Source organism: Lissotriton helveticus, chromosome 3_1 (assembly GCF_964261635.1).
Source record: "Lissotriton helveticus chromosome 3_1, aLisHel1.1, whole genome shotgun sequence".
Taxonomy (NCBI): Eukaryota; Metazoa; Chordata; class Amphibia; order Caudata; family Salamandridae; genus Lissotriton; species Lissotriton helveticus.
The window spans coordinates 1,938,666,465-1,938,692,319 of NC_136061.1; the positions used below are offsets into that span (position 1 = coordinate 1,938,666,465).

At 42.2% G+C, this 25,855-nt stretch overlaps 1 protein-coding gene across 1 annotated transcript in view; it reads right to left on the reverse strand.

Annotated features, from left to right (window-relative positions):
* The window catches only part of NOX5 (NADPH oxidase 5), a 261,295-nt gene that overhangs the window by 69,596 nt on the left and 165,844 nt on the right, over window positions 1-25,855 (reverse strand). The window contains exon 11 of the mRNA XM_078684069.1: window positions 778-809. Coding sequence (XP_078540195.1) covers window positions 778-809 — 32 coding nt within the window. The remainder of the gene's footprint in view (window positions 1-777; window positions 810-25,855) is intronic.

Here is a 25,855-nt window from a genome sequence, read left to right on the forward strand (position 1 = left end):
ACATGGCTTTTGTAGTTCGGACTGGACTGTTCCCATGGGGCACAGGGTCAGCGCTGATTTGCATATCGCCATTGTCTAACCCAGGGTGGTGTGGAGTGGAAAAACGATGGATTTGGGCCCAGATCTTTGGACTGGGGTGAATGTGTGACATTGATCCACATTCTGTCCATCATTGTTGTGTTTGCAGTTACTTGTAAAGAAGCATTTGGATTTTTAACTTCAGGTCCTGGAGCCACGTCACGACGTGAGTAACGTTTCGAACGTCATTGACGTCCGGATGCTAAAGTCATCATAAATTACTTGGGACAATAATTTTGGCCGGGTGCCGGGTAAGGTTGGACCGACAGAAATATTATTTAGCATTTTGGTGTCACGGACTCCGTGAAACCAAAATGCAAACTAATATTACCGTCTATCAAACCTTATGGTGTCACCCCTTTTGATGGTGTCACCCGGTGCGGTCCGCACCCCCCCTAGTGACTGCTGTTTGACAGGGGTCCTAGAGGAAGGTCGCTGGGCTGCAAGGAAAGATCTGCTGAGTCGCCAGCATCCCGCGGGCCAAACACCGAGGACCAATGATCTAGTGCAAAATGAATCCTCAATCAATGATAGCAAGCTGTGCATGTCCCTTACGCTGCATAAATATCCGATGCGGTCTGCAGCATTCACTCAAAAGTTGAGCGCGCCCTTTTTGAACCTAACACATTACAAACCTAAGTATCAGCATACATGTTGCAAATATTACCTGGACTCATCCGATCAAAGTCTGAAGCTTACCTTAATGTTGCAAAATCTGTGATTCTCGTTGGCTTTGGCAGAGATCTGTCAAAGACAAAATCAGGTCAAAACATGAGATTTTGGGGGAACAGCATATGTTTTTTCTCTGGAGGCTCATAGAGCAGAGACAGAATATTACCACTACACATACATACTTCCCACCACCATCAGCAGCATTCATGTAAAGGATAACAGAGCTGCAGTTGGCAGTGAGCTTGTGATTTCACCTAGTTATCCCTGCTTGCGATCCGGGGTAAGTGTTTCCAGAATAAATATATAGCGATACACAAATCACATCTGCTGTGAAAACACTCCTCGTCTACATTACTAATTGTGTATTTGCCCTCTGTTGTCTGGTTGGAGAAACTCTAGGTAGCCCGTTTTTTGGTCCTTTGAGTGATTGAGTAGAAGTCACTTAGAGATTGAGTAGAAGTCACTTAGAGAAAGGGGAAAAGGGAAATAGTTTTCTTCAGAGAAAAGGTCACTCTTGTGGGTTGTGAAGGGGCTGGGAATAGACTGGATTTACAGATCTGGACATCAAAAGACCGCCTCCCAGTGTTTTTTTAGCAGATTTTTACTGACTCCTAAAATGGGATTGCGACTCCATACCAATGCAGTATTTGGAAGGGGCGTGTTATGGGCGCCCCTTCTAAATAGTAAATCACAATGTGATTTATCAATGTTTTCTGACCATAATCTGACCCATCCCAGTGGGAAGATACTGACTACTGATTTTGGGTGGTAATCCGTTCCCAAAATCTCCTTTGGACCCTTTGCATGTTGGGAATAGAGAAAAAGTGTATCGGAGAGTAGGCAGTATAACATTCCATTCAGGTCACCCAAATACTGGTCACAAATAGGGGCTCAATTCTTTTTAGCCAGTTTATATTCCATCAGGCCATTGGCCACGCAGCCCTCATGCCTGTGTAATGCATGCAGCGATTAAAATGTAATCCTGCCTCCTCAACCACTGAAGATAGCTTTTGATGGCTCTCTCATTACTCTTAAACTTTAGTTTGTATGCCCATGCTATGACCAAACTGCAAGGAATTCAGTTGCCAAGTAAAACAAATTGTGTTGCCCTGTGAAATATGGACACACTAACATAGTAAATCTGTTCTAGGGAAGGAGGTGCAAAATGCAGCTGAATGACTGTTTCGCTCATCTTGAAAATAGCTTTCTATGTAGGATTCGGTCTGAGGCACACACTACGACACATTTAATACATTGCATTCTGGCCACAATTTGGGCCCACCGCAATAAAAACAATGATCCGAATGTCAAAGTTCGAATATTTTATAAGCTGCATCCAAAAACATCTGAATAGAGCAGAGGTAAAAACATAACATTTCAAGTAAGTTGTTGGTTGGGAAAAAAACGCATTTTCATCTATTTAATGAGAGGCGTAGTTTGCGCGTTGTTGTAATCTGCTGCAACAAGGAGATGTAATTGCAACTGCACACTGCGCTTCAAGTTTAGCACACACGATGCAGTGATGCACCAGGTCAGCTCTTGTTCACAGCGCAGACCTCGCGAGAACCTGCAGAAAGTAAGTTAGCTACCATTTCTCTCACATGTGGCATCTCCTGGGCCTCCATGACACGGGGTGTCTCTGCCTGGTCACAGTCTGCAAATCTGCACGGCGTGTACGATGTTAGCTCGATTCGATCATCTGCAGTGGTGGCCACCAAGCCATCGTAGGAAAGCGGGGGCAAAAGCTTGTCCTGATAAATCAGAGAAAAACAGGATGAAAGCTGCATTGCATAAGAGTCAGTGTACTAATAACTTTGTCTCACGGTCTAAGGGCCCTGACGTTGATTATCTCAACATTTGAGGCCTGGTTTAAAGTGCTGTGAACGTGGGACATCCGCCAAAAAGTGTTACTTCTGCACTCTTGTATTGATACCAATCCACTCTATGTAGGGCAGGCGAGACATCTACACCTTTTGGTGATTGCCTCACTCTAAACGCACCCCAGTGGGTATTAATCTCTAGGACTATTTAGGCAAATATTATGAGCATATCAATAATATGTGTGTGTGTAAATATATATATAAATATATATATACTTACTTATATATACACACACACACACACATATACATATATATATATATACATATATATATATGTATGTATATATATATATATATATATATATATATATATATATATATATATATATATATATATAAGCTCCAATCAGAGCTCTGCAGATCTCTGCACAAGGTCGTTATTATTTGCAAATTAGCCCCAATCACAGATAAACAAATTTCAATTTCCCTAAATTTCTCAACAACTACTGAACAGATTTACATCAACTAACTGAAAGCGTGATCTGTGAACCAAAATCTACCTTTCTACCAAATTCAAGAGTAATTCCGTCCAGTGGTTTGGGCTGCAGGCGTGTCTAAAGACTCTATGGGAATTAACATGAGAAACACAATTTTCTTGAACCCCCCCCCACACTTTTTCTTGTCCCTCGCTTATTGGATAATAATAATAATAATACTAGTATTTATAAAGCGCGAACAGCTGCCTCAACTAGGAGGCGTCCCGGCGCTGTGAGGGCTTAACAAGAAAGTTAGCTGGGAGTCTGCAGCCTAGAGAGGCACCGAGAACAGCCACGACTTAAGCTGTCTCCTAAAACTTGTTTCTGATTGGGCCTTTCGCAGCTCAGGAGGTAGGGAATTCCAGAGACGGGTCACATTGGCTGAAAAGGTCCGGCCGCCCAGTCTAGCCCTTTTGACTGGATCACCCCAAAACTTTCCATGCAGAACAAGATTCGTTGGGGCACTTTTTAAAAAAATGTCATGAAGATTTCCAAAAAGGAGCCAAAATTATAGGCAAGTAAAACAATGCTTTTCCTATGGAAACGTGGTCCTAACTATAACTACATACTGGCGACCACCGGTAGGTAATATATAATAATAATATATAATATTGTATATAAATACCAATATATATCTATATATATCGGCATGTAAATTCTGACATTTTAAAATGCTCTGCAAGATGTGAAAGAATTTCAAATTGAAGGCTAATAATTAAGTTGGTTTCCTTAGCTAGATTCGTGGGAGGAGGGCAAGTATAGCAAGATAATCTAATGTGGACAACTGGTGACATTAATTGAAGCACAGGTATGCACCGACAAAAAGAGCATGAACTAGAAGCAAAAAAGACAGTGAAATGCTGGAGTCTGGAATCTCCCTTCATTGTTTAAAAAATAAAACTGCATTTTTAAAAGCGCCAATCTTCCCATTAAATTTCAAATTTGGTCTTTTGTATATGTTTTCAATAACATATTTATTAATTTGTGCATCGGATGTATGCTGGTTTCTGATGTTTTTTGTATTTGTTTTGTATCGTTTTGAGGTTGAAATCTTATAAATTGCTTGGGCCGCCATCATCGGCATCAACTACTGATTCATTAGGGGCCATAGAATTTTAAAAGTTAAGAACCGCTGCCTTAGATGGTGTGGCAAAAGTCTGTTGGAGCATCACTGTGTAAACAAAGTGTGAAACTAAATCATCTCCATAGAATGCTCCAATTGTCAAAACCCTTTCTTATGTTTTCCTAACTTTTCCAGATAACCCTTGAACGCAGTATAAGATACTGTGTTATTGACCATTGGCTGGTTGAATATATCTCCAGTGGCGTAACACAGGCCCCGCACCCCTGCTGTGCAGGGGTTCCCGAGCTGCAGGAGACCCCCTCCGCACAGTACTCTGGCCTGACAGCTTCGGATTAAATCAGGCGCGGGGGCCCCTCCATGTACATTGCAGAGGGCCCCCCTCAAGTTTCGTTACACCACTGGATATCTAGGTGAGTTAATGCTCGAATGCAGCATCTGCATTTATAAACATATCACAGCAAGGCCGATTGGACTTTCAATCCGTTTGAGGTCTGAAATTCAGTACCATTAAACTGAGTAATGTGAACATTAGATCACTATTGAAAATGAAACATAAACCATGATTTGCCCTTTGATGTTGATGCACAAATCAATGTTGATTTATTATTTCCCTACATCAGTAAGACAAATAATCATCTGCTCATTCTGCTAGGAAATCAAAAACAACAAAGAATACAGGAAGTTTCAAACATTCAGTGAAGTTACAAGAAAAAATCATAGGTCTATAAAAAACATGTTTATGAATTCCGCAAAAGCCACAACACAGAAACCGCTTTCATAGGAGAAACCGATGACATCCAGACCATCATGGACAAAGGAGAAACCGCAGCACTCAGCGCAAGGGAAGCTGTACTTGGGCCATGCTCCAGGATAGGGGCAAACCCATGAAGAGGAAGTGGAGCCAACACTCAGAGACCAAAGAGAAGCAATGGAATGAGAGTGATGATGAAGACAACCAATGGTAAGAAATGGGGGGGGCTCTTTGCCCCTTGTAAATAAACAAAATGTCTCAAAAGCTGCAGCGTATGTACTGTTTCATGCAAAACCTAAAGTATAGGGTATGAAGGGATGGAAAGGGCAAACTGGCTGAGAGACAAAGGTGCCCACCAAACATACTGAACAGGGGCGGCCCATGCAGGTAAGAGCGGTGGAGTGGTGGGGCCGAGTGGGGGGATTTTGACAGATGACCAAGAGGGAAAATTAAATAAATAATTAATTTTCCCTCGTGGTCGTCTGAGGAAATCCCCCTCACCCGGTCCACTGCCCCACTGCTCTTACCTGCACAGGCCACTCCTGATACTGAAGGTCATAAAACAAGTTACAGTTCCTTGACACCTTTCGGTTTAGTGCGCTATATAAATGTTATCCTATCCTATCCTACAGTGTCCCCAAAACATTTAGGCGGATTAGGGTGAAGGCAGGAGTGTATTTATGGAAGGGGCAGGGATGTGCCCTGCCTAAGGATGACTGGTGGGTTCTGGGGTGGTTGAGGTAAACGGAGGTGAGGGTGACTTGAGGGCTCATGGGTGGGTAGAAGTTGAGGCAAATGTGGGTGACTTGAGGGCTAAGGAGTAGATAGAGATAAAGGGAGATGAGGATGACTTGAGGGCTCAGGGATAGGTGGCGGCATAGGGAGGTGCGAAGGGCTCAGCGGTGGGTCAAGGTAAAGGGTTGCGAGGGTAACTTTAGAGTTATAGGGTGGTAAAGGTAAAGGGAGGTAGTGTGATGAGGGTTCAGGAGTGGGAAGAAGTAAAGGGAGTAGGGAGTGACATGAGGGTTATTGGGTGGGTAGAGGTAAACGAATGTGAGGGTGACTTGAGGGTTCGAGGTGGGTAGAGGTAGAGGGAGCTAAGGATAATTTGTGGGTCAAGGTGGGTAGAGGTAAAGGTAGGTGAGTGTGACTTGAGGGTTTGGGGTGGGTAGACATAAAGGGAACTAAGGATGATTTTAGGGTTCGGTGGGTAGAGGTAAAGGGATGTAAGGGTCATTTTAGGGGTCCAGGGGTGGGTAGAGGTTAAAGGAGGCATGGAACCAACAAATAAGTAAATGTAACACAGTGGTAAAAATGTATTCAGAAAAACACATCCTGCAAGACAACAGTCTTAAACGACAGGATTATCTTTACTGCTTCATCATCAATAAAAGTGAGAGGCAGATTAAATATATGTTTTTTAAATTGGTCACACGTCATAAAGTTTTGTTATTGCTGGTTGTTTGCATCTAGTTCTTGGAAATACCGGGAAGCACAAGGTTTGACTCTGATGGTTTCAAGTTGTCTTGCAGACAGAAGCAAAAAAATAAGTCAAAGTACCACAATCTGAGAGCAAGTCAGTACCTGGTCCATACTGCAGGGAAGAAAAGAAACACACAGAAAAGTGAAGCCAACAGGCGCTGACATGCGCGAGAAGTGTGGCTCAGGGGTTAGAGGCAGCAGACCCGGAAGCTGAGATCGGTCCTGGACCAGGGTTCAATTCCCCGCCTCGGCGGGTCTTGGGCTAAAAATTCCACCGACTCGATAATTCTCGCCCCGGTGCCTCCTCGACTCACGGGTTCACACTCTGCGACTCTGGGCAATAGCTTGCTTAATCTCCACAACGGCCCCTTGCGGCGGGATGCCTGACTTTCACCTTGTGGATACCCTGCTATCTCACAGGGGAATACCAGGAAGGGTTCCCTAAGCAAGCGCCGGGAAACCCACTGCGGCTAGCTGTGCGCTATATAAGCTCAACTACATTTACATTTACACATTTACCAAGGAAAAGGAAGAAAATACGATTGGCAATGAAGCCAACCAGTGGTACGGAATGGGCCGGCTAAAAGCCCCTTTATAGAGCTTTTTTTAATAGAATTAATAGATTGTTGCATACGCTGTTTCAGGCAAGACATAAATAGCTATATCACCATTATTTATAATTATGTCTCATTTATTGCAGTACTCTCACTGATTAGTCATTCTTTATCTTACTCTCTGCTTTGTCATTTCAGTGTGGATTTAGAGACTTTGACTTTCGTGTAAATTAATATGATGTTATATGTGTAAGATTTTTAATTTCTTAAGATTTTAGGTCATTGGAGTTAGTTCCTCTTCATTCTAAAATGTACCTTGTGTTTTGTAGGGTAATGCCATAGCCTCAGAACGAGTTTTGTGTTTACATTTGCGTGACACTGGGTACAGGTGATTCGGTAGACTTTATTTTCTTTTTTAAAGCAAATCAGCGCACTATGTCCAGGCTTATATATCTTACTGTTGGTGATGTTGCAGGAAAACAGTAGTACGAGGCCCTAGTGAGGCGTAGACAGTCTGCGGTGAGCAGTCACAAGCTGAGCCATTGGAGTGTGTACGACAAGCAGTATGAATTTTGGTAGTGAAATTGTCAGTTCATGATCTCGAAATACAAGATAAGTGGCCATGTTGGATGCTTTTCACAATCCTTTCCTATGGCTGTGATCTGCAGGAGCCCAATTTGAGACTGGGCCTTTGGTATTTGAGGGACTAAAAATATACAATGCTACCCAGTTACAAGTGAGAAAGTGTGCTATAAACGTAAAAGACGATGGGGCATATTACCAACAACTAGCGATAATTATCGCTATGTTGGCTTAGCGGCAATAATTTTATCGCCGTGTTGCGGTGATTTTTATCGCTTAGGAGCCTTGCTATTATCAAGGTTTATCTCCTAGGCGATAAAAATCGGCCGAAATGCATGTATATCGCTGTAAAGTCAGCAATATTCATGCATTACCGAGCTAATGCTCTTAGCCATGTTATCCACCTCCCATTGGATAACATGGCTAAGAACTGCTCAGGGCAGGTGTTAGCTTTTGGAGATATTTGCGCTTAGCGCAAATATCTCCAAAAGTTGGTAATAGGAGATAGCGATGTTAGCGACTGTTTCCAGTCACTAACATCTTGGCATGCCCACTTTGCATGTCATTAGTGATAAATATCTCTGACATGCAAAGCGGGGCCCAAGATGGTCGCTATCTCCTACTAGCTGTCGCTAACTGGTGTTAGCGACAGCTAGGTAATAGGGAGATAATTTTATCTCCGCTTTCTTGGCTTTTAAAGCCAAAAAAGCGGAGATAAATCCCTTGATAATATGCCCCGATGTTCCCTCAGGTTCATATATATACAGGTAAAAACACAGAATCGCACCAATGTGGAGTTCACAGTTGCATGTGAGCAGTCTGATGGCAGACTGTAGTCAATCTGTGGTCAATTTGTCAAAGTTTCTATCCCAAAGTGTAATGCTGCAGAGTTGAGGAGTTGTCAAGTAGTATCAACAACTTCATTATTAATCTTCAGATTTGCATCACAGAGGCCAGAAGACATGAACCAACTGCTAGTCAGTCTATTCCATTTTTAAATAATAACATTACATATAGAACTTTGATAACAACATTCCTCCTTTTAAAGTCAGATCCAACACATCTTTCCCATTAACGATATAACATTAATAAAAACATGAAAAAAACGAATGACACACACACACACACACACACACAACCACACACACACACACACACACACACACACACACACATGCACACCCACATACACACACACACACACACACACATATATATATATATATATTCACTGAAAAAACCATAGGTTTCAGGAGTTATATAATTAGGAATTAGTTATTAAAAAACCTTTGAAATTGACTCAAAAAACTGTAAGTTTTAGTGGTGTTATAGTTAGCTGGACATTTTACTCATACAAAACCAATGAAATTGCTCCTATATAGTTAGTTGTACTAACTATATTTCGCGCACCCGCAATCCACTGCTGATGATGTCACATATTAGATCATTCATGACATGGTCAGTGACATCACTGATGACATCTCAAATGACATCACTGATGACATCACTGGTGACATCATCCACGTGACAATCACATACACCTTTTCATACACTATTACAATTTTTCATCACTGTTTGTAAAATACAGAGTATCATATTTAAATCCATTGCCACAGCAATACAAGTATCTAAGAATCCACTCAGTGATTCATAGATGTATACACACATCTAATCACTTACCTATGGATTCACTCATACCTGCTGTCAATGAACAATAGAACACTATCAAAAATACTTATACAACATGGGCTACATTGGGCTACATTTGGGCTCTAACATATATATAGCCCAATGTAGCCCAATATATATTTTTTCAAAGTTAATTTTCCTAAAAACCCCTGGAGCACATATCTTGAGACATAGCAAAGGCACATTGGGCTACCAGTCCCTACAATTTTGCCAAGTTTGGTGGAAAACCATTCAGCCGTTCGGGCTAAAAGTGAGTCCAACCGCCCTATGGAAATTAACATGGGGAAAACACGTTTTGGGCCCCCCTTTTATCTCGGCCCCCGCTTGACGAATCCCCCCCAAACTTTCAGGGAAGGAGCGGAGCGCCACGAGGCAAAGTTAAGGAAAATTTCAGGAAGATTCCTCAATCGGCGCCAAAGTTATTCCCAATAGAATGTTGCGATTTCCCTATGGAAAACAATCCTAACTATATATACCTACTGGCTGTCGCCAGTAGGTAATATATATATATATATATATATATATATACATATATATATATATATGATCATGCTGTGGTGGTCGCACTAGGAAGTTATAGTTAGGACCACGTTTCCATAGAAAAAAATCTATTTTTGTTTTCCTAGTACATATGCCACAGTTTGACAAATCTTCACAAAACTTTTCCCCAAAAAAGTCTCATCCACTTTAGCAACTTCCTGGAAATGTACGGGGTGATCCGTCAAGCGGGAACTGTGGAAAAGGGGTGGCGTCCCAAAATACATTTTCCTTATTCATTTTTCCATAGAAAAATTGAACAGTGATACTTGCGCCTTCGCCATGCGCTGCCACTTACCCATATATTACATCACTCATTACACAATCTATGACATCACTGATAACATCTTTGCAACATCTGAAATGCCATCATTGATGACAAGACTGTGCTTGGCAGGGCGCGAGTTATAGTTACCTTAGGGCACGAGTTACAGTTAATTGACATAACTAAGAGTGGTTGTACGGGGTTGGGGAAGGGCCCCTGGCTAGAGCTGAGTGCTTCTATCACAGGGGAGGACTCTAAGGCAGTGTCTACTGAAGGAGAGGCAGTATGCGATTGTAGCCTTTTCAAGGAGGGCTTTATTTTAATAGGAACAGTATAGGTTTTACGGTGTCGGCTCGTGACGCGCTCCCGCGCAAAGGCTGCAGGGTCGTAGGGTGTACTCCGGGGAGGATCTAGGGTGCCTGGAACAATGGTCCGTTCTTCTCCCGAAGACAGCTCCTTCCGTACCGTGGGGGAGAATAGAAACCGGATGTTAGGGTCATATATTCCTCCCGTTCTCAGGGACCGGGGGTGAGGGAAACCAGTGCACTCGTGACTTTACTAGAAAGGATTTACGTGCCGGGTATGTGCTCGTGAGGGTGGGGTATGCAGGACTACTGTACAGGGGGCTGTACAATTATTCACATGGGGGTAGGGTACGTTGTCCCAACCAACCCGCCATACGCCCCCGTACCTGTTGGAGCCACACACCTCCCGTGGGCGTGTGGCGGGGCGGATCGCCAAGTCAAAAAGTTTTTATTTGTTTTGGTACCCCACTGAGGACCACAAATTTAAAAACAACAGTTTACAAAATGAAGCATGTTCATTAATATAATACTAAAAAAGATTTTAAGAATTTGTAAAAATTATAGCGAACCCATTCATTAGTCGGATATTTACATAATTGTACTAAGCCTTTTACTGTAGTAATATCGCATTTCTGATAGAGAGGTTCAAGATATCTTTTATGCGCTCTAACAACAGTTGCGTGTGGGCATACAAATATGATATGCTCAATATCTTGTTCACCACCTAGGCAAAGACTACAGATAGGGGAGTCGCCTAATGACCATTTAGATGTGTAGACAGATATAGGTAAAATGCCTAAGCGCAACATAGTGATGGATCTTCTTGCACCATGGGTTAGACTAAAACCTAGATACGGTCTTTTTTGCTTATATTCCAGCGACTCTATGTAAATTTTGTATGTGGATAACTTACTACAATGCATAAAATCAAGGTCGTAACTTAGCCTCGGTGTAAAACATTTCAAAAACAATTTTAACTGAGATTTTGTCCAGGATAACAGGATATCTTCAGTAATATTTGCTAGTTCAAATGCATCAGACATATTCTTGGCAAAAATAAATTGACGAGAATCAGTTTTAAATATCTCAGTCTTTAACAAGAATCTCAATGTCCCTTCCTTTGCATGCAAGATGTTAAAGGCCCATCGAATGACATTTGCCACCGCTGTGGCATATGAGCTTGTTAATGCAAATTCCAGTCTCAGGGCCTGTACCGGAGTCGATGCTGAGACTTTAAGTGTTCTTTTCAAAATCTTTCCTTCAGTCTTGTCCATGAAAGACCATTGTTTCATTGATAAATGTTCCGTTGCATAAGACAAAACCGAAGGTATTTTTACTTTGTACACTTTAAGCAATGAAGAAAAGTGCCTGTTTCCGGTGGCAGTATACATTCTAGATAATGCCCCAGCGTGGGTCTCAGATTTTCTCTTTAGGTTGCTAATTTGTTTAAAATTTTGCAATTTCTTCGTGAAAATCCTGCCGAGGTAAGTATATTCATCTACTTTCTCGATTTTTGTTCCATTAAGTTTCCATCTATATTTAGCACTTTTTTTCCTGCCAGAGAACGCTACTACTTTTGTTTTTGTCAAATTCGGGATTAAGAAATGTTCCTTCGAATAAACATTTAAAGAGTCCAGTAGATTTTGGAGGCCAAACGGTGTGAGGTCTAACATAACTATATCATCTGCATACAACAGCGCATGTATGCTCTGATTAGCAACCTTAGGTGGCAAACTAGAGCACTGTTGTAAGCAAAATGGAAGGTCGCTCAGATATAGTGAAAATAAAATTGGTGCAAGAAGGCATCCTTGCTTAAGACCATTCGAAGTATTAATTGGTTTCGTCAGACCTCTTTCACCTCCCATTTGGACCTGGGACCAGGTATTCGTGTGTAGTTGGATTATAATTTGCAACAGACTTTCGGATATCCCCAGTAATCGCAATTTTTTCCATAATAGTTGTCTATCCACGCGATCAAACGCAGTGGAATAGTCTATAAATGCCGCATACACTGGTTGTGATTTCCGCCCAATATATTTGTCAAGTATAGTCTGGAGAATAGAGATGTTGTCTAATACTGAGTGATTCCGACGAAAGCCTGCTTGATACATTGGAATTATACCCTTTGAAAAACACCAGTCTTTTAATCTATCCAGTACCTCAGCAGCGAAGATTTTACCTGTAGAGTCCATTAATGCGATTTGGCGGTAATTACTCGCCACATTTTGGTTCCCTTTTTTGAATATGGGTATTATAGTACTTCCCTGCCATGATTTTGGTATTCTCCTAGTACTAAAAATAAAATTAAAGAGCGGCGTTAACATTTGACTCCATTCCCTTGGATTAGACTGTAAAACTTTAATTGGAATCAGATCCGGGCCTGAAGCAGAGGTGTTCCTGGCTTTTCTGATATGGATTTCAATAGAAGAAACTGTGCATTTCTCTAGTAGAGTTAAGTTACTTTCTGAGGTAAAATCAACTGCATTGTTGTCATTTCCTATTGGGTTTGCTTTGTATAGGTCAGTTAGATAGGTTTCCCAATCCTGGGGTGGTACCGGTATAGCATATAATTTCTTTTTAGCTCCAGTAATTTTACCTATCAATGACCAATATTTTCTTTGGTTATATAACTTTGCCGCTTCGTGCATGTCCACCCAATTTTTGTCGTGTAGCCGTCTTTTCTTTCTATTCTTCTCTCTTCTGAGTTGGTTTTTTAATTTGTTTATCTCTTGTTGGACCTCAAGTGTATAATTTAAAAATTGCCCTCGTATAAGTTTATTTATTTTCCTCCTAATTACATTGTCATTGGAGGTTGTATAAATTATATTTCTACGCGAATTTTCCCGATCAATAAGAAATTTTTTAAGATATGTCATAATACATTCAAAGTTTGTTATTTGATCTTCCGAATGTAAATTGGTTAAAATTTTATTTTGCATGATCATTTCATTTACGTGGTCTACCGTTCCTTCATTCCAAAAAATACGCCTTTGCTTATTATTGATTTCAATATTCCCATCAAAATACATATTTGGATTTAGTAAAGATGATTTGAGCGACCAACCAGTATTTAAGCATAACATTGCATGATCACTGAGATCTGTAAAGATAATTTTCAAATAGTGAAATGTGTCCGCTAACTCTATATTGCTTATTATATAGTCGATAGTTGAGGGGGATCCGTTTCCACGCCTTGTAAAGGAAGCCGGTCTATCACCCTCTACATATCCATTCAAAATTGACCCATTTATGTTTGGAAGTGATGCCAATAACATTTTCCCTCTTTTATCAGAGGGTTTTCCTTTTGGGAATATTGGAATAGGAAAATCCAACGTTTCATCCTCATAGGTTTTTGCCCATTGACCAATTTCAGCGTTGGAAATGTTCCCATTCACATCACCCATAATTAAAAAAGGAATATTTCCTCTCTCATCAATTATTTTAGACATTGAATCCAAAGTCTCCATAAGAATGACATCCTGAGAGGTACCTGGAGGAATGTACATATTGAAAAGCAGCAGGGCCTTATTGTGGTCAGAGATGTTGGTTTTTAACATAATCTTGATGCATTGGTAGTTGTCAGATTTAGAGTCAACTATTTCTTGAGTCCATTGATGTTCCTCACTTAAGAGAATAGCTAAACCACCCTTTGCATGACCTTTACTCACTGCTATAGCCGGAATGTTGTAGACATAGTAACCCTTCTGCTTGAATACCTTTGTCGCCCATGTTTCCTGTAAGGCTACAATGTCCGGGTTATCTTTTAACACAATGTCCAACTTATCGGTGGTTTTTCCGGCTATATTCCAGGAGATGATCTTTAGATTGCTGTTAAACATTGCATTGCGGTCGATGAGCTTGTTTATTGCTATTTAAGGCCTCAGATACCCATGCCCAGGATTCAGTTGTTTTTCTGAACTCTTTTCTCTCTTGAGATTGGCTCCAAACATTCCTTTGACCATTGTTTACTTGGATTTTCAAGATATCCTTCCTGGTGTTGATACTTTCCAATTCAACATGGTTATTTGCAGACCACTTGTTTACTGTAGTACTTGTGTCCATATTTTGGGGACCAGACACTTTATTCTTACAATATGTTGGTGAAGATATCTCCATGACATCATATCCATGCTTGTGTAATATTTCTTTTTCCCTCATGATGATAACAGGAATAACAGATGACCAAAAAGCTACTTCCGCGATTTTTTGGTTTTCTTTTATAGGAAATGTTACTAAATCTATTTCTTTGCTAGTGATGGATTGTAGCATATAGATTTGCTGCAGAAGGTTGATTATCCTTTCACGATTTAATGGTAGATCGTCAGTTGGGAAAAGTTCTTCAAACTGTAGATATTTAGTCATAGGTTGTTCCCCTCCAAAAGTTAACATCTTGCTAGTCCCACTGTCTTCATTTAATACGTCAGTACTTTTTTTTGTTCTAGAAGGTAAATATTCAATAGCTTTAGGATTCAATTGTTTTATAGGCGATTTATTTATTCTCTCTTTTCGTTCCTCGGTCGAAGATTGATTAATGACCACTTCATCAACTAGACCATCCTCATTTTTTTGGCTGACGATTTCAGTTTTGAACCTGACTCTTCTAGACCTCTTTTTATTAATTCGTCTTAGTGGTTTCCTTTTCCTAATTTTTCGTTTTGCTCCATTGTCACTTTTAATTTGGAGGGAATTTTGATCACCGGCTACAGCTAATACTGTTTCGGAAATATTTTTTATATCCTCTCCGCCATCCAATTCCTTTGTCACTTTGTTATTCTTTGTGTTTGTGAATATCGGATATTCTTTGGTTGTCGAGGAGGACTCCTCTCTAAACAATTTTTTTAAGGAGTATATTCGGGCCTTCTTGGAGTCTTTCTTGTTCATAATAGTATTTTGCTGTTTCAGTTGGTGATCAAATGTTTGAGTACTATTATCACGTTTCTTTGAACATTTAGGAGACGAAATTTTTGTCATTGGGAGAGGTTTAGTCTGATCCTTTCTTTCCTCTTGGGGTTGTAAACTGGTTGTTAATTCAGACTGATCTTTTTTCTTCTTTTCATCGACTAAAAATTTCAGTATTCCAATTTGCACATCCAAGGTTTGATCCGAGTTATTTAAGATATTGCCTAAGAATGAGAGGACAGATTCAAGTATTTCCTGTAGAGTATAGAGAGCCTTAGAAATAGGTGTCACTGTATTAGAAGAGATCGTGTTATTCGGTAGAAATGTCTCTAGTGATGTATTCAGATCACTTTTGAAATCAAATAACTGATCATGTGAGTTATTTTGAAGGTTATCTGGTTCTATTTGTATCTCAGGTGTGACTTCCATTGGTTGTATACTATTTGTACAGAGATCCGCGATATCCGAGAAGTTAATCATTTGTTTTATTGGTGTAATGGGATTAGAAGAGGAGTCAAAGGCTGAAATTTGAGACGCCTGTTCCAAACATAGTTTTGGATCTGTAGAGTGAGGGGCAAGATCATTCAAGATGGAGGTGGTCAGTATTTCCATAGATGGCAATTCAGAAGCCTCTTTAGTTGCTGTTTTTTTCGATGATTTAGACATATCATGGGCTGATAAGCTGGAGCGATTTTTTGGTGATATGGCCATAAAATATTTACTGATAGCGGAAGTGCCGGTTAACTGACCTTGTTTAACAGCTTTTACGGAACTTTTTCTTACTGCTTCCTCAGTACCCATTCTCTTCATAAAGATAGTACGAGATCTTAGTTTTTTGTATGCCATAAAGAAAATCCGTTAAGTAGTTGATAGAATACTATTAGGTGTCGTATTTGAGTAAGACCAGGATTATAAATGGAATGAATGGTCAGTAATCGGGGTATCTTAACCAGTAAATTTCCACTTTATGGCTAGACTCTGCTTATGCAAAATACTAGTAAAGAAAAGGAGCAGATATGGCCGAATACCGGAGAAATACAAGTTAAAAAATTGAAAATGTAAATAGGGTGGCCCGCCCCGTCCTTGTTCGACCTTGGACGGCCTTAGACGGCCCGCCCTTTGCCCGGGCTTCTCCCGGGCGCTACCCGCGCGCTACCGCGCTGCGGTGTGCAGACACTCTATTAATACGTCACAATGGTCTCGAGGGCGTGGCCTACAGGGAGAGCGTCACCGGGTGTAATTGGTGATTCACACTGCTGGGACTCTTGGGAGACTGAGTCCAGCAGTGCACACGCTCGCAGCCCTGAAAGCCTTCAGCCCAGAAGAAGTGGTGACAGACTGCAGCTGTGAAGCGGGACCCGCGGAGCGGGTCCGGCGAAAAGTAGCGCCTAGCAAAGCGCTTCCAAGTTGATTAGCAGAGCGCTTCCAAGGGGTCAAGCAGAGCTTCCTCTGACCTCCAGCGCCAAAGCACAGTCACAAACACCGCAGGAAACAGCAGGATGGCAATCCCGGGGCGGATCGCTTCTCCTCGGCTCTCCTGGCCTCCGGGTCTCGTCTCCTGGGCTCCTCGAGGTCTTGTCTTTTGGGCTCTTCAGGATCACAACAGCTGGGCTCGTCAGTAGCACTTCTCCTCCGGGGCAAAGGCTTGGTTTCTCCTCTCGTCCACTCGACTCGGGGTCCACGTTGTCCGTCTCTTCCTGTTCCCTCAGCTCTTTTGACGTCGTCACGTTGACGGAGGGGGGCGTGGCTACCAAGGAGGTCTCCCATCCCTTAAAGGTGTAGTGTTCAGGTTCCTGTCTCGTCGGCCACCAATAATCCGGATCTCCCTCCTTCCATTCATCACGGTCCGGGCAGTCCGGGGGCTGCATGGAGGCAAGGGAGGTACGTGAATCAGGGGCGGCTGCCCACCAAAGTGTAGTCTGATCCCCTGCCACGGGGTCTGGCGTACCCACCCCATCACAGTGGTTTTGTTCAGTTACAATTGTATGTTTAAAACTGGCATTTTCATCTAACTATAAATATATATATATATATATAACTGGAAAACCAGATGGTCATAATCAAATCATCACAAAATCTTAGAACTTTTGTGGTTGTTTACAATCTCATTGGGACCTCTATTTTTCCTCAGCAAGCATACCCTTCTTTCCACTGGTCAACACTACCAAAGCTCTAGCATACAGTAAAAACTATTTTTCTTTATTCCACCATTTTCCATCCTCCAATATTAGCACTTAATTGTTTGACTGACACAACTCTTTTTGGCCTCAAAAACCTTGAATTTCCTTTTGGTAGAATAGCAGGACGTTTCACTCTTACCCAATCACCTGTTTTCACCACCAAGGATTTAACACTCAAATTAGCATATTTGATTTTTTGTATATCTTCCTTTCTCTGGCAAGCTTTTAATTTTTTCAACAGGTACATCAGATCACCCCATCCAAGGTCTCACTAGCTCAGTACAATAGGCAACACATCCGTATCGGTATTATGGAGGTACGTATAGCCCACAACATCATCTTCAGTTTGATTTATCTGTTATACCTCTCGACCAGATCTATTACTCAAATAGAGGTTTTGGTATGTTTTATCACCAATGTTTTCAAAGAGTACTCTAACTATTTTGAATTCAATTGTGTCCCATTATATGTCACCACCTGCTAATTCTACAGGAATTCAACTCATAATTGAGTTCACAAACTTGACTTCGTACCAACATGAAAAATAGTCCATGATTCTCCTCTAAATATTAATATTCTTTTTCTCACATTATTTGTACCAGTGTTTTCCAAGCCTAGTTTCACCCAAGCTTAATTGGGAGTAGGAACCAACGTAATCAGATTCGGAACAGTCACTTGAGATTCATCACTAACACCACAAGCCATACAATCCCTAACACAAGGCTCAAATTTTTTGTCTAACCCAGGCCACCAAAAGTATCTCTCAGCCTTCTTTCCATGGCTCTTGTCTGTATATGTACCTGAAGAGCTAGCTTAACAACTTTATCTTGCAACCTCTCTTGTACCACTGATTGGTCTGCACGCCTAAGATATGCACCCTTTAAAGAAAACTCAACTGCCATGTGACGCTAAGGTCTCACACCGTCATATATCACCCAGGACAAAGGCCACCCTTCACATATATATATTCTATAACCTTCTTTATCACTGCATCCTACGTGGCACTATCCCACTCAACCTTGGTTATGATACCACCTATTGACTCCATCAAGGAACACACAATAACCTGCTCCTGATCCTCATCATCTACACCATCCTAAGATTCGCTCACTAGTAAATGAGACAAACAATCTGCAGACATATTCCCTACTCCTGGAATATACTCCAGCTTATATGAAAACTCCTGTATTCTGTACTATGAATTTGCTATCCTAGGTTTAGCTTTCCCAGCACCCTTGGTAGTGAATGCATCATTGAGAGGTTTATGATCAACTCTGATAGTGAATTCTGAACCCCACAAATAACTCCTAAAATGATTTACTCCCCTACAACAAGGTAATGCTCCTCATTCTATAACAGAATATGTAGCCTGATCTCCTTTGAAACCCTGCGAAGCAAAGGCTACTACTTCATACTTCCCATTCCTTTATTTGAACAATAATGCTCCTAAACCATGTGGGCTAGCATAATTTACCACTATACGCGAGTCATATGCGTCAACAATTTAAGATAAATCTCGTAAGCCAGTTTGTGTTTGATATTTTGGAACTTCTCACCACAATTATCATTTCATATGAACTTCTCATTCTTTTCAAAAGCTTCTGCATATTATACATTTTCTCAGCACAGTTGGGAAATAGTTCTGAATAAAATTCAATCATTCCCAAAAGCTTTTGATTAAAACTTTCTTTATTAGTTGTATTGCACAGCAGTGCCATAGCAGTGGTCACATGACTTTATAGATACCGAGAGTCATTTAGAAGGCAGTCCCCAGCAGGGCTGCGATCCTTTCATCCCCCCCATTACCTTCAACCAAGACACATATCTTTGCCTCCATGTCTCAAGATCAAAATTCTGCTTCCAAAGGGCGTCCCCTGTCTTTCTCACCTTAATTGGGGGTGTCACAAGAGGCCACAGCTCGCCTCCCAAAAATGATCTTAACTGATTTTTGGCATTAAGTGCCAGAAATAGCCCTAGCTAAACTTTCCTTAGGTTCTAGCCCCCTTCATAGACAGCCAAAACTCTAAATACTCCGTATTTTCAACCGCAAACTTGCAATTTTGGGCCTTTAAGGTAACTCCTTTATCCATTAAGATAATTAAAACTTGTGTCAGTCTTCTGTCATGTGTTTACTTGTCCTTGTATTAAATGAACAAATTATTTTGGAGCCATATCAATCCATCTGTATCCCTGAATAAATTCTTCCAAGACTTTGGAAAACCACAGACGCTGATGATAAACTGAATTGCATGTGTATGAATCTTAATGAACCCTATGAAGTCACAAAAGACGTTGAATGCTGTGAATCCCTATGTAATTTATTCTGATGACATGCCGAAGCATTTCCCAAGGTGGTCAACATTTCCAAAATGTCGGGCAATAGGTGGCGATCCACCCATACATTGCCATTTAGGTACCTAGGATCAACACAAAAGCTCAAGATCCCAATGGCTTCATGTGCTAATGCCAGATGAGACAACACATTCTATTGGTTCTCTTACGTCCTGTGCACAAACCTTTCTTGATTCCTCCCTCAATATCATCCTTACAGCCAACATAACTCTTCTGACTTTGTGTACTATGGAGACAGTATTATTTTTCAATTGGATGTGATGTGAAAATTCTTTAAGCTTCCCCAAAGTATCAGAAAACACATCAGAAGCTATCTTGTCCACTCAGACCCCACAACGGCACACACCAGCACGCACTTTCCTCAGCAACACTTGTCCCATATTATTGGGGTCCAAAGGTATGCCGAATTTCTTTTGTTCCAGCCAGCCAAGTAAACTTGGCTCATCCTTAGCCTCATAAATTACACCTCCTAAAGAATTTTCCTTGAATGTTAAAGTGGCCAAACTCCCCCGGCTCATCTATGGACTTACCTCCATAAGCCACAGGTTTTACATTGGCCTCTCCCAATGTGATACCATTACATTTCTCCCACAAACCTGTCCCAGTTAGCGAATAGAGACCTCAAATCTGCGATCATTTTGACAGATACTCCAGACACATCAACCATACAGTATAGCCAGGTATTCCAACCTTTGTTGAATCCCAGCATTTTACACTTCACACCTTGGTCTACTGCTTTTTTGAGGATTTTTTAAACTTGATGAATGCTAACATTTTTGGGATTATTTTACACTTGATGAATCTTAGAAATGTAGGGGCATATTATCAACAACTATGCTTAGCGAAAAAAAAATTATCGCAGCGCTTAGCCGGATTTTATCGCAGAGATAACGTGCTATTAGCAATGTTCATCTCCAATGCGATAAAATACCGGGGATTGCGGCGAAATGCGTGAATATCGCTGGGAATCCAGCGATATTCAGGCATTAACGCCAATAGGGTCTTAACCTGAATATCCAACTCCCATTGGATATACAGGTTAAGAAGTGATCTGAGCAGGCGTTAGTTTTCAGCCATATTCGCGCTTAGCGCATATTTTTTCATCGCTACGCCTACGTCGATAATAGGCGATAGCAGCGACTGCTTTCAGTCGCTAACAGGTTGGGTGCGCCCACTTTGCATATCATTAGCGATAAATATCGCTGACATGCAAAGCGGGCCCCAAACCGCTCGCTATCACCTAAAAGCTGTCGCTAACTGATGTTAGCGACAGCTTGCTAATAGGGCAATGAAATTATCGCCGCTTTTCAGCCGAAAACGGCCGCAAAAGCGGCGATAATTTCATATCGCCTGCCTTGGTAATATGCCCCAAAGGAATGTAGCATTCCACAGCTCTGCCATAGCTGCTGAAACTGGTACACATCTCCACCATGAGGCCACGTCCAAAACAACACAGGGGCGAGAAAAAGCACCACGGCAATCAAGATGTCGTCAGAGACCTCAAAAACGAAACTCAATGCTAATGACTCCAACACCACTACCAATTTAAAATGCATGTGACACCTGTCAGCCAGCTTGTCGCCATCACGCAGTATCCACAACTTCTTTGCTAAGCTTTACTACGGTTCCAGGTTGGGGCACACTGGCCCAGAGACATAAAGCAACTCAACTAGGCAGCCGATTCTCTTTTAAATAACAACATTCTATACTTTCATTTTTTTTTTTTAAACAAATTTTATTGGGTTTTGTTTCACACAACATACATCATTAATTACATTTCCTGTGCTATCCAGGCTACTGAAAGTAGCCCTTCTTCTTATAGTCTTAGGTGGTGGACCCAGATATGAACAGGATCGAGTACGGGAAACCCCAGTAAAGGGTGCTGCTAGTTTGTCTTGCCCAATTACTTAACAAATGCTATTATTAACCCTCCCCCTCCCCAGATCTCACCATCGGTGCGCAGAATAGGTTACTGTTGTGGCGGTTAGTAAGCACAGGAGTTGTCAGACATTGGTTTGTGCTATGTACCTGTCATGTTACGGGGGTATACTCCAATCATGGTGTTAGTTCGCTAGTTCGTTCCGTGTATCATAGTCGCGCAGTGCTTGCACTAGTGCGTCCCATGCCTGCGCCATTTCTAAAGCCTTGTCATTCTGCTGTCGCCGTGCAGATTGAAACCTCAGCATGCTTTTCCCACCAGCCCATTTAAGAAACTCGTTTCTCCACCTAGTGCCCGTGGGACCCGTCACTGCCTTCCAATGTCGTGTAATTTCGCGTTTTGCGAGGAGCCCCATGTCTATGAATTTACTTGTGATCTTATTTTTAGGGGTATGAGGGAACCAATGTAGAACGGCCATGTCGAACACCAAACCCCTCTCCGTTACCTCGTTAAGAGTGTTTCCCACTTTCTTCCAGTAAGGTGTTAGGATTGGGCATGTCCATAGCATGTGTTCTAATTCAACACCAACCGTCGTGCATCTAGGGCATCCTGCGGAGTCTGCAGCAAAATATCTTTTGATCTTCCCCGGGGTCAGGTAGGCTCGGTGGAGAATGTAAAAGTGCACTAATTGAAATTGCGGTTTGCGTGTACTATTCCAAGCCCTTCTCATCAGCTGCGTTCACACTGTCTCAGGGATCTCTTTTCCTATATCGGCTTCCCATTTGCCCTTCAGCACCACTAAAGGAGGTAATCCTTCATTGGTCATTCTAGAGTAAAGTCACGAGACCGCCTTAAACGTTCCCGCCGCCATCATAGTATATTGGCAAGCCATCGTTGTTCTAGGTTCTGTGAGCCCCTCTCTCCAATGTGCTTGTATTGCTCGTGGAGCGCTGAGTGCAGTAGGAAGTCCCCTCTAGATAGGTCATACCGGTCCAGGAGTACCGGGAACGGCAACAGTGTCCCGTCGTCGTTTTGATCCCCCAGGACTTGGATCCCCGCTTCCTCCCACCTCTGCAACTGCGACCAATCACCGCCGTGTGGTAATGCTGTTAACATTCCCAGCGGGATTTCGGGGGCGTATGGGTGCAACACGCCCGCCTTACGCTGTGTACCGTTCCAGCATGATCTAATCGCTTTTTCATCTTGCGTGAGGTCTCGAAGGTCTAATTTCTGTTATGCTATAAAAGAAAGCACATGACGAGGTATGCCTAGGCCCCGTTTGTTTTCTGGCCCTCGAAATTCGCGTGCTATTTCCTGGGTGTAGGTCTGCAATTGAGCTGCTAAATAGTACACTTCAAAGTCGGGGACCGCCAAACCCCCTTCCGACTTAGGTCTCATTAACGTTGTTAAGGCTACTCTGCGTCGACCCGCCCCCCAAAGGAAGGACACTATCAAGGACTTCAGGAGCCTGAAGGTAGCAGGAGGAATCCAAATGGGCAGCGTTCTGAAGTAATATAGGAGCCTTGGGAGCGCCACCATTTTGAGTAGCGCTATTCGACCCGCCACTGACAGTGGAAGGGTGGCCCAAAAGGACATTCTGCCCTTTAACGCTCTGATGCCGCGGGCAATGTTGCCCTCCAATACGTCGGCAGGGGTGTGATAGACATAAACCCCTAGGTATTTCAGGCAGCTGGGTTCCCATCTGATCGCTCTGGTTGTGGAGGGCTGGGTCTCACCCTTGTGCACTGGAAATAAGCACGTCTTGGACCAGTTTACTTTAGGGCCGGATAGTTCGCCAAATCTGGTTAAAAGATTGTCGGCCCCTGCTAGAGCCCCGTCGGCGTCTTCGAGAAAGAGCAGAAGGTCATCAGCATATAGCGATATGTATTGCTGCCCAATTTTGCTCCACAATCCCCTATAATGGTCTCCCGTGCGGATTGACATTGCGAGGGGCTCCAGTGCCAATGCAAATAACAGCGGAGACAGTGAACACCCCTGTCCTGTGCCTCTTTCCACTGGGTATTGAGATGATATTAGTGTGCCCGTCTTCACTCTGGCCACCGCCGAGGCATATAGCACAGCGGTCCATTTCAGATAATCCTCCCCCACACCGAAGCGCCTAAGCACTTTGTAAAGGTATTCCCATTCGAGGCTGTCAAATGCCTTCTCTAAGTCCACCGATAATATCATTGGAACACAGAGGCCTTTATATGCTTTGGGTTACAAACTCAGCACAAAAGTAAGGGGCAGTCCTAGCTTTTGCAAGCATGCAAAATACCTAATATGGACATACAAGATCTGCAAAATATTAGCAGATAGGAAAACATTCGGAACAAGGCATCATGTACCCAGAACGTCCCCCTTAAGTCGTGTTTCTGCCCAACCCATAAGTCAATCAATTACAGCACATATAGGTCAATCAGTAATGGCAGGACATGTCTGTATGCAGTTAGGCCAGCTGGTGTCTGAGATTGGTTTTCAAAACAAGGACAGGGGGTTTTCAACACGTTGCAGTACAAAGGGCAGAGACACTTCATGAATAGAGCAGCCTGTGTAAAGGCAACGCAAAATGACGACAAATGTAAGATGGAGTCAAAATTAAAGAACCTCAGACCCTCCTTTTGCCATTACACCGGCAAATCCTAATTCATTGCTAGGTGAGCATTCTACTCATTTTATAAAAACAGGAATATGTAACCTATCAGCAGGAATACAAAGAGAACAAATCATTTAACATTTAGATAGCAGAAGAAAGTAATGACCACTATTACAAACAGGTTTATAATTTTTTTTCACAACCCTAGGCAAAAGCAAATCCTAAAATTATTTTGCAAACATTTTCAGGGCTCCTAGTTATTTCAGCGACTATTGACAATGCCAGTAAAACAATAAGAATCAGTCTCCAAACACCCATTCTATGCAATCGCACGGGAAATACCCAGAGTCCGTCCAAGCCTCTCTGGCAGGCTTCTATTGTCCATCATATCTGCTTCTGTTGTTTTCTTCCGCATGGGCCTCTTCATTCAGGCCTTTCATGAAAATGGTGCTTCTCAGTATCCGTTGGAGTGCCCTCCTGGCAAACACTCACAGCTCACTTGAATGTCTCAATGTCTCAATGCAGTGCACCAATATATTTCCTGTGCTGCAGGCACTACAGACATTGTGCTCTTCGTTAGTCATGGGCACAGATCATCTCATGCAGACCCAAGTACTATTAATCGGGAAAGAGCAACAGACTTTCACACTCAGCAACACTTTCAGGCTCCAACACTCTCTATTCAGTGTCAGAGGATGCTCGGGCTGCTCTTTCATTTAATCATAGGTACCACAATGTAGTGCCTTTTGCCAATCTTGGATCCTCCGGTGCACTGCCTTTCCGTTGGAGCAAAGAAAAGGGGGGGTGTGGCCAAAACTCAGGCCAATGGGCTCAAGGGACTGCACACTGTCAGAGGTTACCAGCACATGACAGGTGGAAAACTGAAGCCTCAAAACAACAGGAATCCTTCTCTTTTGCTCTTTTGCACTGAAACTGGTTCTGTGATGTCCAATGCAGTCTGATGGAGCAAGTACGATGCTTTGGAAATACCATTGATGGCGCGCTGGCGATCGCTGTCCAGCCTTGGTACTTTTCTGGGTGCTGGGACTTTTCATCTATAGCTGTCACTGACGGGATTGTGGGTGAGTTCCGCAGGTTATTATGACTTAATCCCGCAGAACCTAGTGACGTAGGAAATGTGACACAGTTGTTAGTTTCCTTCAATTTAGTACAAAAACATGTTAATTGTTTTTAACAAGGGGATTGCAAGCAGGTGGCCTGCAATCTGCGAGGGAGTGGCCATACGCCATGGGACAATTCTGGTCTAGAACACACTGTCATTCTCAAAGGCAATACTTCTAATCTCTTCAATTGGGTATCCTTGTGAGAGCATATCCTCTACCATCTAAGTGTAGATAGCTACATGGGAATTCTATCTGAATGGATGTCCTCACACATAGTGGCATTGTCTAATGGGGTAAACACATTTTTTTCTCTTAATGATTACATATAGGTGTTCCTAAATTCCTTATCTAGAACACCTCAAAAGAGAAATCACATAATACAGATTATCAGGGACATGTAGATACCTCCCTTTAATAATTGTGCATCAGGTGGACTATGCAATACAAAAGCTATTGATAAAAATGTG